Source organism: Phoenix dactylifera, chromosome 2 (assembly GCF_051530095.1).
Source record: "Phoenix dactylifera cultivar Ajwa chromosome 2, Ajwa_hap1_PhDact_Kaust_v1.1, whole genome shotgun sequence".
In the NCBI taxonomy this organism is placed as follows: Eukaryota; Viridiplantae; Streptophyta; class Magnoliopsida; order Arecales; family Arecaceae; genus Phoenix; species Phoenix dactylifera.
Window position 1 is genome coordinate 5,542,038 of NC_143191.1, and position 15,797 is coordinate 5,557,834.

At 35.1% G+C, this 15,797-nt stretch overlaps 1 protein-coding gene across 4 annotated transcripts in view; it reads right to left on the minus strand.

Annotated features, from left to right (window-relative positions):
* Positions 1–444: 444 nt before the first annotated feature.
* LOC120112456 (nicotinate phosphoribosyltransferase 2-like) overlaps positions 445–15,797 on the minus strand; it is a 33,309-nt gene continuing 17,956 nt past the window's right edge. For 2 of the 4 annotated variants that reach the window (XM_039131932.3, XM_088715094.2), the window contains exons 9-15: positions 15,622–15,680; positions 7,013–7,187; positions 3,529–3,663; positions 3,358–3,456; positions 3,036–3,144; positions 944–1,056; positions 445–857 (exon numbers count right to left, since the gene is read on the minus strand). In XM_039131932.3, the coding sequence (XP_038987860.1) occupies positions 780–857; positions 944–1,056; positions 3,036–3,144; positions 3,358–3,456; positions 3,529–3,663; positions 7,013–7,187; positions 15,622–15,680 (768 nt within the window). In that variant the 3' untranslated portion in view covers positions 445–779. Of the gene's footprint in view, positions 858–943; positions 1,057–3,035; positions 3,145–3,351; positions 3,457–3,528; positions 3,664–7,012; positions 7,188–15,621; positions 15,681–15,797 lie in introns of all 4 variants that reach the window. The other 2 variants (XM_039131928.3, XM_088715093.2) reach the window with 1 other exon arrangement.

The following is a 15,797-nucleotide window of genomic DNA, read 5'->3' on the forward strand; positions in this document are numbered from 1 at the left end:
ATCAATGATACCGTTTTGAAGCTATCTGATGAACAACTACGAACAGGATGTGGGAACAAGTGGCTGAGCTGTTTATGACTTCCGGCAAGATTACCGAAAAGCTAAAAGTTGAGTACCGAGAGTATATTCATGACATTTGAAAGTTGAACAGCAGTGGAGTTACAAAGGTCCCAATTCTATCAATAAAGGCTGAAGCTGTCCACATCTTGGGTAGATAATTTGCTTTGGTTATTAACGAAACCATCACTGAGATTTCAGATCAAACAGCCATAAAACATAATGATTCCTGTGTAAACGTGCTCGCAACAATATTGCACGATCCCACCTTTAGCTCGAGCTCCCAAAACCACGAGTAGAGCAAAGGTATTCCCATTAGACACCTACAAGCATAAGCTGCATTCCAAAGAGATGCTAATTTTATGAACAGAGCAATGCCCGACTCAGTTTTAAGGGATATCTGGACTGCATACATTTTTTTTCCCCTTTTGAAAAAAATCCACTTGTACACAATAATGGCAAAAATGCACTCTCCCTGCGACAAGTTAGCGTTTTGATACTGTTGGCCCTTTCGGGTGCTTTATCAAAAAAAATTTGTAAATATTAAATTCTCTTCTTTTGGGGAGCAAATAACATACAGCAATGCAAGGCTTGCAATTTGGAAGAGAATTGCTACAGAAATGCACCCTCATCGATCAACATCTTTAAAATACAGTCATTCTTAGTGAGATTATTACAATCACATAACCTGAAGGCATCCACAAATTGCTTTGTTTGTGCATTCATTGCAGCTCGCCAACTGGTGCTTCACTGAGCCATAGGAAATGGATGAAGTCATACAACTTGGCGCTCACACTCACCTGGTCAGGAATTAAGCATTTTCTCAGTTCAGATTCAATATGATGAGACTGACAAAATTAGGCAAGCAAAAGGAAAAAAACAGAACCTTATATGGTGTTGGGTTCAATCTCCTCATGTGATCTGGCCGCATTTGGCTGAGATGCTTCATGCAACGATCTCGAATTTTCTCCAGGGAAGGTAATTCTTCCCTTGATTTATCTTTGAGCACCAATATCCAAGTTAAGAATTTGTGCATAATGATTATTTTTAATTGATGCATTATCTTGATCATAAGTGTCATTGAATCAGAAAATGTAATATAACAAGAATGCTTAAGCTTCTGTTACAAAGGACTCGTTTGGTTAGCAGAAAAAAATTTCCTCTTACTAAAATATTTTTTCTAGGAAGTTGATGCTTGAGTATATGATGCTTGGGAAAGTGGTTTTTGCATGTTTGGTTGACCATAGGAAAGTGACATATTCTAGAGTAGCTTATGTTTGGTTGAGCATCTACTTTTCTAGGAACATTGTGTAAAATACATGCTATGCCCTTAATAAAGGAAAAAACCTTATCCCATTCTATCTAAAAGTTAACGACACTTTTGAAAAAAATATATATCCTAATTCCTAGCCGGTGGGAATTGGATTTTTCCATGTCCTACATGGATTTTTTTTTCTTCATAAAATGTGTAAATTTTATTCCCATGGAAAAGCTACTTTCTCATCTCTCTTCTTTGAAAACTCCAACCAAACATAAGATATCTTTTCATTTTCCCGTTGACCCCACTTCCCCTCCTTTCCCCACGAACCAAACGAGTCCAAAATCAAAAACAATAGGAAAAAAATTAATGCAAGTAGAGTTATAGTTGTTTGTGGTCAAAAAAAGTCCCATGAGTTAGGTTACTAAGAATTGATGTCAATCTTGAGGGCAATTGATTTTTAGAATTCAGTCATAACCTATGAGCTGTTTTAATTGTCCACTTTTTACCTATTGATTCTTAAGTGAAGACAACAAATTAATGACAAAACACAAGGTGACCTTTTTCCCTACAAACCATTTTTGAGATTGTTTTAACTTGCCAATTGTAGTAAGCTTAAGCTTAAGAGGGCAGGCCATGGCACAATATCAAGGTTGCTCCGTTATAACTTGACTGTCATAGGTTTAAAATATGAAAATAGCATCTCCACATGCAGATGTAAGGTTGTGTACATCTGACCCTCCCCAAACCACGTAGTGGTGAAAGCCTTGTGCACTAGGGCAATCAACTTTAGTAGGCTTAGTTTCAATTTTAGCAGTTTCCTAATTTTTTGTTTTTTATTTCTTTTTTCTTTTTTTTTAATGGGAAATATTGTGGGGATGCTACCACCAAAGTTTGAATCTCTGACAAAATACCAAGAGCCAACCACTTCAGTTAAGGCTGGTTGGCGTTTTGGCAGTATGATGATTCTAAAACTCTGAAAATAGCCTCTTAGCAAATTGGTAAATACATATGAAATAACAGTTTTGACTGAGAAAATAGTCTCCGAAGTTTATCTGGTTCTTCCTTGACTTAAACCAATTCTTTTACATAATTTCCTTTTAGTTCCAATGAAAAATAATTCCTGTTAGAGGTTCAAACTTAAGGGGACTGCATTTCAATTTGGTTTTATGGTTTATATTTTATTCCTATGATGGGTGTGATTTTCTATATCAAGACTTGTCTTCATACCTTTATGATTAGACTCTTTCCAAGTTTGGAAGAATCTTATAATACTACTAATCAAATGGATGAGCTTGAATTCATAAACAGTAAAACAGATTTCCCTACCCACCATCTGGTTTTTCAGAGCACATTACAGGACCATTTCTTTCACAAAGTTTGCTCAGTCAGGATTTTGCACAATTTGCTTTGAGATAAGAGTCATTTGTAAAGAATGTTCAAACTTTAGTGTAGCGTATTTTGGTGCATTAAATTTCCATACATGCAATTAGGTTTTCCAATTATGCTTCCCGCTTATGTATTAGATACATACTTTTCCACCCGTAATGGGAGCCAAAATAAAAACAATGACAGCTACAAACTTTCCCAACACCCTTTTGAATTTCCCATAATAGGTAAACAGTTTACCATTAGTTAAACATGAAGCCAATAGAAAGTAGATCTTTGAATGGATAGGATCTGCTCCAGAGTGAGCTAGTCAAGAACAGAGGATTCAAACCTGAATATCCGGGCCAATAACACTTCAATAGTTCCTCAACACGCTGGGGCACAACATATGCTCTCTTAGATTCATTGAATGGATGACGACACAAAATTCTCTCTCCTACCTGTGAAGAGGAAAAAATGTGAGAAGTTATAGCATCATCTATTTTACATCAGAAGATCACTTTTAAGAAGTGAATGGCACAATTTCTTACAAGTTGCTACAAAATATGATTTTTTTTTACCTGCTTAACTCAAGCTCAACCATATAGCAACCCAATCTTAAAATAACAAAACATAATACTTGGCTTGGAATCAGAATCAGAACTAACATTTACCTTTGGAGGCGGCTCATTTCCCCCCGTCATTATATCCACCAACGGGTAGCCTTCTCTTCCATACAATCTATAACATCGCTTTTTGCATGGTATGGAGACCTAAAACACAATAATAATATAATTATTGTTTGATAAGAGGACAGTGGTATTAAAGTTAGAATATGATCAAACCTTTGTAACATCTTCAGATAGTTTGATACGGGGCTGATTATTTATCTCAACTAGTTTGAATACACAACCAAGAGCTGGTTGAGCATAACATGTGACAAGATTGGTGCCAATTCCAAAGGCATCTACCTCATGTCCCTGCCAGAGAATGAAACCACGGCATCATGATACAGCATTGTGAAAAAGATGGATTGCTCTGTAGCTTTATTGAACAATCAAAATGACAAAAGAAAAAGGTTTACCGCAAGGATAAGACTGACATGAAATTGGAAAAAACCATTGTTGGGTCTGGAGAACTTCACAATCAATAATCATTATCTTTTCTGAAGGAACAATCAATAATCATTATCAACATATGTTAAGGGGCGGTTTGGATGCTCAGACAGCTCATCTGTGGAATAAACCATATATGCCTGGGTTTGCAGAGAACTGAGCAGAGAGAGAATAGTAACCGATATGGGAGATTTTGATTCCTAGATTTCCACAACAATTAGGCTGTGCTAAATCATCTTCTAGGAAGAAATAGATATCCAAATTTTTTGGGGATGCACAATCCTCACCCAATTGACTGAAAATTCCTTTCACACACAACTGCTCCCTCCCAAAGTTTCCACTTCTTGCGAGATTTATCCTGTGGATAACTTACTATTGCTTGCAAAGATGTCCTAACAGAACATTAAATCATTGGTACATCTCTTATTGAATGGTACCCTTTTATGAGATTGAGAGGAGGTCCAGGCATTTAAAATGACAACATCAAAGATGAGAATGTTGATGAAGATGCGCAATGAGGATGAACTAGATTAAAAATGAGCCAGATTGGAGTTAAATCAATAGAAAGGCAAATATTGAACTGACTATGATGGTATTATCACATGCAACAATGATTAGCTGGTCAAGAATGCCCGGTTTGTGCATCAGCAGTAAAACAATTGGCAGAGACCCCAATAAATCATGGACAAAAGTAAGAACTTGATTATTTTTTATTGATTTGGGATATAATCCTCGACTAGGATGCAGTAAAGTTTTTGTGCAATGTGATTGTGGAAATAGTAATTAAAGAGGAGGATCGCAAAGCACAATCCAACTTTGCATGGAAGGAGACTGAAGAAGAGTGCACACAAGAAGACACTGGAAAAGTTACAGATACTTCAAAAGAAAATGCGTTGATTAAAGACAGTCTTTTTTGAAAATCAAAATTCTAAGCAAACTCAGCCAGTGGAAAGCGTGTTTCCTTTCCCAATCTCCAAAACCACTACACAGATATAGGTTTGATGAGGGATGGCTGTACAAAACACTACCATCAACAACAGGATACTGAAGATTCATCCTAAACATGTTCCCCATGTCTTCGCTCTCCCTAAGCCAAGTAAACTAACTAAATCAGCTACCCACATTAAAAAACCTACAACCAAAAGCATACTCAAGTTTAGTTGATTATGGCACCACTATCTGATTTATGATCCTCTGATAATGCAAAGGTCATCTCCAAGAGTCTAAGCACAGCAAAATTTTGTTACAAGGCCATTGTCACCACCGGAACAATGTGCATCCCAACCAAGGTAAGAAAATAAAAGAAACAAACAAAATATGGGCATGTGGTTGTCACCTTCATAGTTCATTTCTGTTGCTGGCTCTCTGTCCTACTTGCATGGTCTCTTGCGTATGTTGCTAGGGCTCAAAATAGGTTGGATACCGGTATATCCACATTGGTATTCATATTTTTTGCCGAATACGAATACAAATATGGATATTAAACAAATATGAAAGTTAGTATCCATATTTGTCCTGAGCGGATACGGATACAAGTCGGATTTTAGTTATATTCATATTTTTCTATCCAAATATTGATATAAGTTGGATAATATTCGGATATAAATCGAATTTTAGTGAAACTTAATGACGAAAACTAATATTAATTATATATTCATAAAGGATGGGACCATAATTCACAATGCAAATTGCATGCGACACAGGATAATTAAAGATTCAAGAGATGGCCATTAAACCCACATGGACATCAACCTGGTCAAGAGTTCAAGTTACTAGTTTGAATAGATTTCTGTTAAAATATTAAAAAATAAAATTATTTGAAGTAAAAATATAATAGAAAGAGTATAGAAAGAGTATTAATAATTTTTTTACCAAATATTATTATGACTTTTTAATTATAGCATAAATAAAAAAATAATCATGAATTATTTAGTTTTTTAGAGAGTTTGTAAGAAAAATTATAAATAAATGTAGTAGTACATTGAAGTTACTAATATTTGTAAATATTTCAGTCAATAAATTTAAAAATATATAAAATTAATTTTTTTATTTGTATAAAAATAATATTAATTTTTATATGAAATAATATAACAACGTACATGAAAGAGTTATTTAATGACATGAATGTTTTTCAATAAGTAAAAAGAATAACCTATATAAATTAGACGCAATGTTGTGCTTTGGCAGTTAGGTGCTGGTGTTCTAACTGAGATGTTTCATATCTGAATTCTAGGCTTTACAATTTATTTTAGACAACTTTTTACCTTAAAGGAGGCACAAAGAAATCCGGATCCTAATCTGAAAAAATCAAGTATATCCAAAATCCAGATCCGTATCCGGCAAATTTATGTACTAAATATCCTAATTTGGATCCATATCCATTCAGACCAAGAAATCAATATCCGAATCCAACTTGAATCAGATATGGAAAAGGATACAACCGGATTATATCCAACCTGCTTTCAGTCTTATATATTGCTCAATTTATCTATCATCCTCCTTTCTCTTTCCTTTTTAACTTCACCAGATAAGTGGGGTAAGATATTGATTATTGTCACAAGCAAAACTTCAATTGGCTATGGTCGATAGTCATGAAAAAGGGAATCACCGTAGTGATACTAGCATTTATATTTTATGCTCAGCAGAACAACTAGCTTAATCATTTCTGGATCCTAAAATAAAAACTTTATTGGTAAACATCATAAAGATTACAATTATTGATACGCATGAGACTGACAGACATCCAATAATAGGAAGTTCAAGCTCATGAATTAGTTTCAAAATAAGAAATTATGGCAATGTTTGTTAAAGATGAAGATTACATTGCTATTCCACTTGAAAGTTCAACCATGATAAAACACTTGGCACCTTTCTTTGAATATGGGATATCATGAAACATGCACGCCTCATAATATAGAGCAAAAATGACTGGGCCTTGACCAAATGAAAGAAGAGTTAAAACAAAAGAAAACTTGGGATCAAGCATACTTACATAATGAGAGGCAATAAAAAAGATCATATCTGTAACAACGAGACTCATTATTGTTTGGCACAATGACTAGCACAATAGGACTAGAAAAATATCATCTTTTCCATTTCTTGGCCCCAACTCCTCCCTTCCAACATTTCTTTATGCATTTTTAACTTCAATGCAAGTGATAGTGCCATTTGAAACTAGAAACATCAACAGATTTATTCAATCAAAGAGAATTACCTGCTTGTTCAGGGCATCAATAGTTTCCTCATTGAGGTCATTGCTAGCTGTGATATTCATTTTCCCAAAACTAGGTACACTAAATTCTTTTTCAATTGCTTGAAAAAATTTTCGAGCCTCAATGGACAAATATGCTAGATCACCAGAGTCCAACCTGATTCCGACTGCTTTATACCTGAAATTTTTATAAAAGAATTGCCAATAGTAGTTAAAACATTATAATTTTAAGAACTATACCAATGTAAAGCCTAAAATCCTAAAGATGGAAATGAGTTTCAAAAAGAATGTAGCAGAAGCATTACAGAAATAGGCACAAGAAACACAGTATCAAAATACCACAAAACAACAACATTGGTTCCAATTCTACCTGAAATATCTTGAGTTTTATCATTAGTATGAAAATCCTACCATGTTAATAATTTAATTTTCAGAAACTGAGTTTTTAAATTTTGCAACATCGTTGGACAATCTGGTGCTGACAATTAGGCATTTCCATGATTCAATGCACTGGGATGGACTTTTATCTGTTGACATATCATACTATGTCAGGTCACCATTAAGCTCATGCAAGATACCAAGGACGCATCATCATGGAAATAAATGAAACCCATCATTTCTGCATAGGACTGTTATGCGTGCATGTATCAGTGTTACATGGTATTTGCATGACTTGATTGAAAGATGGAGAAGAAAATTTGATCACTTTAGATTTTATTGCATTTTCTGAGCCTTTAGTAATTTCTTTAGTTGGTTTTAGACTTGTTTTAAGTAAGCTTAGTGTACAAAGGTCCTATTTTAGGTATATAAAGGGGTTTGACATCCATAGAGCTTTAAGGATTTAATACTTGGATGTTTCTTTCTATATGGGATTCTGACTTTCTATGGGTTTCCCAGAGAATCTAAACTCACATTTTAGGAAAGGTTTTGCACGTAGATATGGAGACAGGTTACTTTGTTTTGAAAGAAAGAATTATTTGGGCCAGGTTCAGCCATTCTTATCTCACTCTCATCTTACTCCCTATTTTGCAAGCACTGTTTGCTAAATTTCAATTATAGGCCAAGCATGTACCTCTAATTTAGCCTGGAGCCCTTTAGAATTTTATTCAACCTATCTACTCTATCACAAAAACCATAGGTCAGGTTTATTTGAACTTTTCATTTGTGGATATCTCAAAGATTGACTGTTGTTGTCCTGTATAAAGGTACAATACAATGAGCAATGAAATTAGATCAAACCCTAAATTAATCCTTTCCCTAGGTCATCCCATGAGCTACAAGCCATCCCTCATTGGTCTTGCCCCAAGGATACCATCAGGCATGTGAACATAATAACACTGCGCATTTGTGATTGTACAGTTTGCCTTCATGCATGTGCATAAGCTATTGTTTTAAAATGTGTAAGGTTGCATGAGTAATAAGTAACACTGGAAGTTCTCAATATTGTCCCACAAGCAAATCTAAAACACATATAGTTTTGATATCCTAAAGTTATAAGGAAAAATTAGCTGAAGATTGTTAATAAAATCATCAATTAAATTGTCCTGATAACTTTATCGTGTAGGAGCATAACAAGTAAACCCCTCCCCTAAAATTTCTGTTGTGAAATTATTCAGGCATTCAGGCACGTGCAATGCATGTGCTGCTAGAGAGGTAGTTTGCATTACAGTCGACAGCCAGATGATGATCAAAAAAAGTCAGTATGGTTGTAGAGGACTAAAGGGAACTACAACGAATAGATAAGAGGCAAAATGTGACATGGAACTGTTAATCCGTAGAATGGTGTACATGATTCACATTCCCTTAGATACAATCTCTTTTGTTGTTAGGCTAGTGGGACTAGCACAAACGAAAACAACACTGTCCTACTAGCATCTCTTCCCAGTCGGTAAAAAAAGGGAAATACTTAACCAGATCTGAACCTCAATCTTATCTGGTAAAATAAGTACCTGTATCTACATGTTTGGGTTTTTAAATTAAATCTAGACAAGCATAGTATATTAAATATATCAAAATAATTTAAATACTAAAAAGTATGTAATACCTAGGCCTCAACTTCGAGTCATGTTGGAAGCGGTCTTTTATTTGGTAGTATTGCCATGATTGAGATAGCTCCATCACGTGGAACTGAACTCCCAGGTGAACTCCATCCAATTGAATCCCTCTGATGTTAAAACTCTAAATTTATTTCTTTGATTATCTCATTGTTGTAGGAAATATAGCTGTTGCATCTATTTTCAATTTGTTTAATTGTTAGCAAAGCCATATTTTTATATGTTTGAATGAGGCTAAAAGCTTCTATTGAGTAATATCTCTACCATATAAAAATGAGTTTTGAGATCTAAGGATATTCCTTCCAGATTCTATGCCATTTCCCAATCTCGAAATACCCTCCTGCTCTTTCTCTAATACATAAAATACCCCACCAATTGATATTTTAAAATTATTCAAAATCCCACCTGCAGTTAAATTTCTATAAAATTGGTTGTCTTGGGAAATTAGTTGTAATCAAACATTAAAATAATTTTGGAAATGAAGTATAGTCAAGTAGAACTTCTATACAAAATTTTTATATTTCATGATATTTTTGAAATTATTTAGACTTTTAAAGTCCCAGTCAAGAATAAAATTCTAGAAATTGGTGATCAGTCACACTGGAAATTAATCATAACTAAAATGTCAATAAAATCCTACCCACGATCAAAATTCTAGAAATTGGTGTATATTTCAAATCTTCCATATTTGGAAATTAATTATATTTTACATAATAATAATAATAATAATTTTAATTAATATATAATCTAGTTCAAATTTATTTTTATTTTCACGAAACTTGCATTGCATGTGCTTGAGTGCTAGTAGTAGAAAACATAGTAGATTTTTTGTAATAACTCAGGACCTCACCCAAAATGGCTAGCCGAAAGGTATTATTTGGGTTCCTTGATCCTGTATAAATCCCCAAGATCTACCCAGCGAATAACCGATGTGGGACTAAACACACGCCCGCACGGGTCCTCACATACTCCCCCCGTTCAAGTCCTGACGTCCTCGTCAGGCTAAGGGTTCATATCTATTCAAATCTAATCACAAACACCACGATTGGCCCGTGGTCAGCCCCAATGGATTCGTGCTGCAGTGTCTCCTAGTCCACATAGGTTATGGGCTGGGTTCGCTCTGATACCATTTGTAACAACTTAGGACCTCACCCAAAATGGCTAGCCGAAAGGTATTATTTGGGTTCCTTGATCCTGTATAAGTACCCAAGATCTACCCAGCGAATAACCGATGTGGGACTAAACACACGCCCGCACGGGTCCTCACATTTTTAACTATTGATTAGCTTTGAGTTTCATGCTTTAAGCAAGTGAAAGGCGTCTCATCACTTCAAACCCCCACATCACCAAACCAACAATTAAATCTATGAGGTTTGCCAGCTAGCGGCCAGCATGGCATGTGCCATGCCAACCAAGTGTTTGTGCCCGTACTAACCCAACAGGGGAATGTCGGCAAGAATCAGCATAACCAAGCATTAAAGCCTTGCCTCCGCCTCCTTCCGCTCCTTGGTTGCCCCACCTCCACTCAAACCTTAGCCCCTCATCTTGGACTTCTCCATCATCATGATGGATAACCCATGTGCACATTGTGAGTTGAAAGGTTCACAATAAATGAGGATGATTTCCATAGGGACTAAGGTTTGACAAGAATAAGGCAAGAAGTGGTACATTCTTAGCATTCCCAATACTCTTCTTTAGACAACTGCCTCTTCCATGATTAATCTTTAATTCCCTTCTCCATTTTCTGATTCTTTCTATTCTCTCTCCTGCAAATCTGAGCAGTTGCATCAACAACTTAATATGGTATTTGGAAGATTAGGAATTCCTTGGTTGGGATTCAAAGGTGTTGCATGCAAAAAGAATAAATTAAAGACAAATGCTTTCCTTTTCTTTACAATTATTTACTTGCAATGCTTTATATAAATGCTTTATGATATCTTTTAATCCCTTACAGAACAGCACCTAGAGAGTATAGTGATTGTTCTATAGAGCTGTCTAGGGCATGCTTGAGATAATATAAAATGCTTTTGAAGCTGGATACATGCATGGATTATGCTACCGTGTCAGTTCAGATACGTGACATCTTCTTTTCTGACTTTGTTAGATGCATCCATACAAAACATGTATGATTCATCGCCTCGGCAAAAAAAAGCTGAATAAATAAAAAAATGAAAAAAAGGAACCTGCCTGATATCAACTATAGCCTCATAGTTGGAAGTTCAAAGAAATGAAGTGGGATGAGGATGGGATCAATAGTAAATTGGACCTCTTACATCTACCATAAAAAGAGAGGAGGATGATAGGGAGAAAAAACATGCAGGAGCACATGTTTCCTCAACCTACACAAGATAGGAGGCGAAGGCACAAGCACTAGGGGAGGATGCCATAGTATGGCTAGACAAGGACGTTTGTCATTCTCATCCCCTCCTAGAAAAAGTCACCTTCCACATCAATGTATGATCCTATTCTTCTCCACCATCCAATGTGATCTTCTCCACATCCTTTCTTCTGCTATGACCTACGGCCTCAAGGAGGTCATTCTTGTATGGCGCTTGGGAGATTGGATTTTTGATTTAGGGGTCTAGAAAGCTTATTCTTCATAAAGAAGAGAGAGCAGCAAAGACTTCTATTTGATCATTGTATGCAACGAAAAGAGGAATACAAGCCTATAATATGGTCATTTACTTAATAATAGAGCTTCAACTTGTTTTTCCAATTTTTGAACTTTCTCTATGTTTGAACTCTAAACTAGGTATATTTTCCTACTTTAATTTAATTATACAACTTTGCTTCAATTGTTGATAAGGACAGCTCATAAGCCCATAAGAAAGGATGACATTAAATGTTTTAACTAAATAGGGATATGATGTCATTAGTGTTTTTCCCTCTTCATAAGCTGGATAAGGGCATCAACCAAGATCCGCAATCTGAATACCGGATACCGTATCGGAACCTTATCAGTTCGGTACGATATTGTACATCACTGTATCAAAATAGCTCTAACCATTTTTTTTAATTTTTAACTCGGTAAGCCTCGATACGGATAGGTACGCACCTCAGTAAGTCTCAGTACAAATCGGTATACCTCAGTACAGGGCTTGTACCAACTTGAAATTAAATTTCTTACCGCTTTTCTTCCGGTATGGTATGGTACGCCCCATATCGGGCGGTATGGGGCAGTATGGCAAACCATGGCATCAACACTCATTGCCTTTTATAACATAGTGATATCTACTATGACTCTGTAATATAAGAACATTTTGAATGAATGAAATTACAAAATAATATTTATTTAACAACTAAAGTATGAACAAGATGATTCAAACATATGAAACTGTAGTTAGGGTTTTAAACTGAACATTTAGTTGGAATATCTGAGAAAGGATTATAATACTAATAACATACACTGGTCAAAATTAGATGATGTCACCTTGATTGTAACAAGATTTTACACTTAGTTGGGATGCAATAGAGGATCTTTAGCCATTGATGGAACATGGAGCAGATGACTCCACTCATGTTCATCCAAGATATACATGAGTTGGTTGAATATAGATTGACCATAACCAAACTAAAGAATGATCATGAAAGTCAATTATCATGACTAAATCCAAAAGTCCAAATTAATCACTCTAAGCTAGTGTAAGAACTGGTCAGCTAGCTCAACCAACTTTTTTAGTTGGGTCTAGGGGCAGAACATGAAATCTTCTTTTTTTTTCTTTTTTTTTTCTTTTTTTTTTTTTTGGGGGGGGGGGGGGGGGGGTGGTATCTAAAAAAGAATCAATTTTGATTTCATTCAACGTTTGATTCAAGAACTGCGCTTAGCCCCCTTGCTAATGAAACGACTATGCTGCAATGGATGGCAGAGGGTCCACAGGGTCATGGGGGCAATATATAATACTTCTAAAGACAAAAAAATCTAATTAAATACTACATTTATTTTCATAAAAAATTATGTAAAGTATTTATTTTGATTAAATTATATTTAAAATTTCTTTCTCAAAATAAATCATATTTAATTGCTAGAGTTGCATTTTTGTACATTGACCAATCCATCTGTCCCTAAAATAATCGCATAAAAAATCAGACTTGCTTATTAATATAGACAAAAAGAGACCTATAACTCTATAGGTTACAATCTTTTTTTGTTAGATAGACTCCTCTTTATTATTTTGCATAATATGTTTAAAAAAGTAATGATCTAATGGCCATAAAAAAGATGATTCGACAAAGTATATAGAGATTTAGGAATTCTATAAACAATATAAATTTACTTTTGATAAATATTAAGGGTTTGGATGAAAAATCGATTTGAAAAAATAAGGAAAAGCTATAACGAAACCCTGAAAAAATAAACTACAAAGGATCAATTGCTTTTGAATATGAAAAAAGGAAGAAAAGGGTATGTTTAACTTTTGTCTTCATTTTTTTATCTTTCTCCATCATTTACTATAATTACTTTTTTTCTGGTTCAATAAAATGGCATTACATATAGGTTACTATGTAATGGTAATCAAATAATTTATATGGAAAGTGATTTACGGTAATATCCATTCATTGTCATAATTTGGTCAAAGTTTGCATAAATTAACAAGAACTTATTTGGTAGAAAAACTAACAATTCGAGATGGTTCCCCAATAGAAGGAAAGACACTAAATGACACTAAATTGAAAGAATAAGGGAGGCGCGCGCACGCGAGAGAGAGAGACGTGGAAGGAGTAAAGAGAAATCTAAGGAATTTACTTCGGAGAGCAACCCTTTTACTTATTATTTCCTAATTTTGTTTAGGATTACTCAAGATTTAATTTATCTGAAGGAGCGTCATAGATTTTAAGGCAATTTCAGATTTTTTTTTCCTTTTTTGGACGGGGTAGTGCTGGGTTGTGGCCCACTACCCCCCGGCGTCTGCCCAAGATTGGATCACGGGTGACCTGTTGACTGTGGGTTGATTGGATGAAGCACACTATTTTCTAATCTCCTTTTTCAATGTCCTCTTCCATAAAAGATTAAAAGTCTTTTTTCCCATCCTCATTGAATAGGATCCCCTCCCTTCAAGATTGCATCAGTTTCTTTCCTAAATCATCATTCGCAGCACTTTACTCATTTCATAAGATTTCCTTTCTTTAATCACTATCTTCCCTTTCCCCAGATCATCTTCTACTGGATTGCATGAGAGAGTTCAAAACCTTTAGCCTGCTACTTTAATCCAAAAAGGAAGAGAAGGGAAAAGACCTTCAATGACACAAAAGAACATGATTCTGGCATCTTCACAAGTAGCTAAGAGAAAAGTGGTCAAGTCCTGTTGTTGGCAATAGGAATGACTGTGAGTCTGTGACTTAGGGATCAATCAACAGCAACATATAAAATGAGAGGAGGTGGGCGGTGAGGATAAGTTGGTCTCTGGTGGATCAGACAAAGAAAAGAGTTGGGCTTGGGCTTTTCATTCTCGTCCCTTTTTCTTTTCCTTTTTTAAAGATATGTAGCTTGTTGGACAATCGAAGCATAATGGTTTAAGTGGTTGAACCTTCTAGCTCAATGGGTCTTTTAATATTCCAGGTCTCAAATTGACCAAAAACATTTTGCTTAAGGGGCAATGGATCAAATGGGTCAACCTAATGAATTTTTAAAACATTACTTCAAGCACCTCCCTATTAGTAAGAGAAACTCTTTTGCTTCATTAGACTTCCAGCAACTAGTACTACCTTGATTTTGTCATAAAAGATGCTCGTTTCTAAATGTAAATTATTGTCGGTGATGACTAGAAGAACACCTAGTTGACCGTATTACACCATGTTTAACAATCTCCCAATTAGTAAGAGAAACTCTTATTGCTTGACTAGACTTCTAGCAACTAGTACTAGTGTACTACCTTGATTTTGTCATAAATATGCTCATTCCTAAATGCAAATTATTGCCACTGATGACCAGACGAACACCTAGTTGACCATATTACACCATGTTTAACAATCAATTATAATTTCATACACAGTAAAAAAAAGGGCAGCTCATGCATGAGGCTCCCACAATTGCAGGTTCCGGGGATATGTAGCTTTACCTTTATGTGCAAAGAGGCTATTTCTCGAACCAGCATACTCAGGTCACTATGTAGCGATCTTACCATTGCACCAAGGCTCACCTCTTTAAAAAAGATGACTTGGAGTACTAAGCTGCTTCACTCAATGTGTTCACATAAAAACATATGAAAAACGATTACGGTGCTAGATTCTACATTGCTGAAGAAATATTAAATCGATGATATTCGCATAGAGATGTTATAGAAGAAAACTATACAGTAATTTTGAATTCTTACCATTCTTTTCAATTTTTCTAACTTTAATTAAACTCTAATTATATTCTGTCCTTAAACTAGATAGGTGCTTAAAAATTATGAAAATGACAAAGTAAATGGGAAATATTTAAATCCACCAAATAAAGAATGGAAACTCCATAACTGTACATTATTTACAATCAAATGTAGAGTATATAAGGATTGAAGACTTCATTGAATTAAACTGTAATACAAATTGTTTTACACAATTTGAAGGCTTAAAACTTACCCCAAATCATTAAGTGCTAAAGCTACCGCACAAAAGTTAGGCACTCCACTCCTCATAACCTGATTAAAATATATCTCAACTGTTAGCTCCTAAATTATTAAACTAGCACAAAATAGACATCAAAGTATTGGATACCAGATATCAACACGACTTACAAGGCTGAAAGCATTCATTTA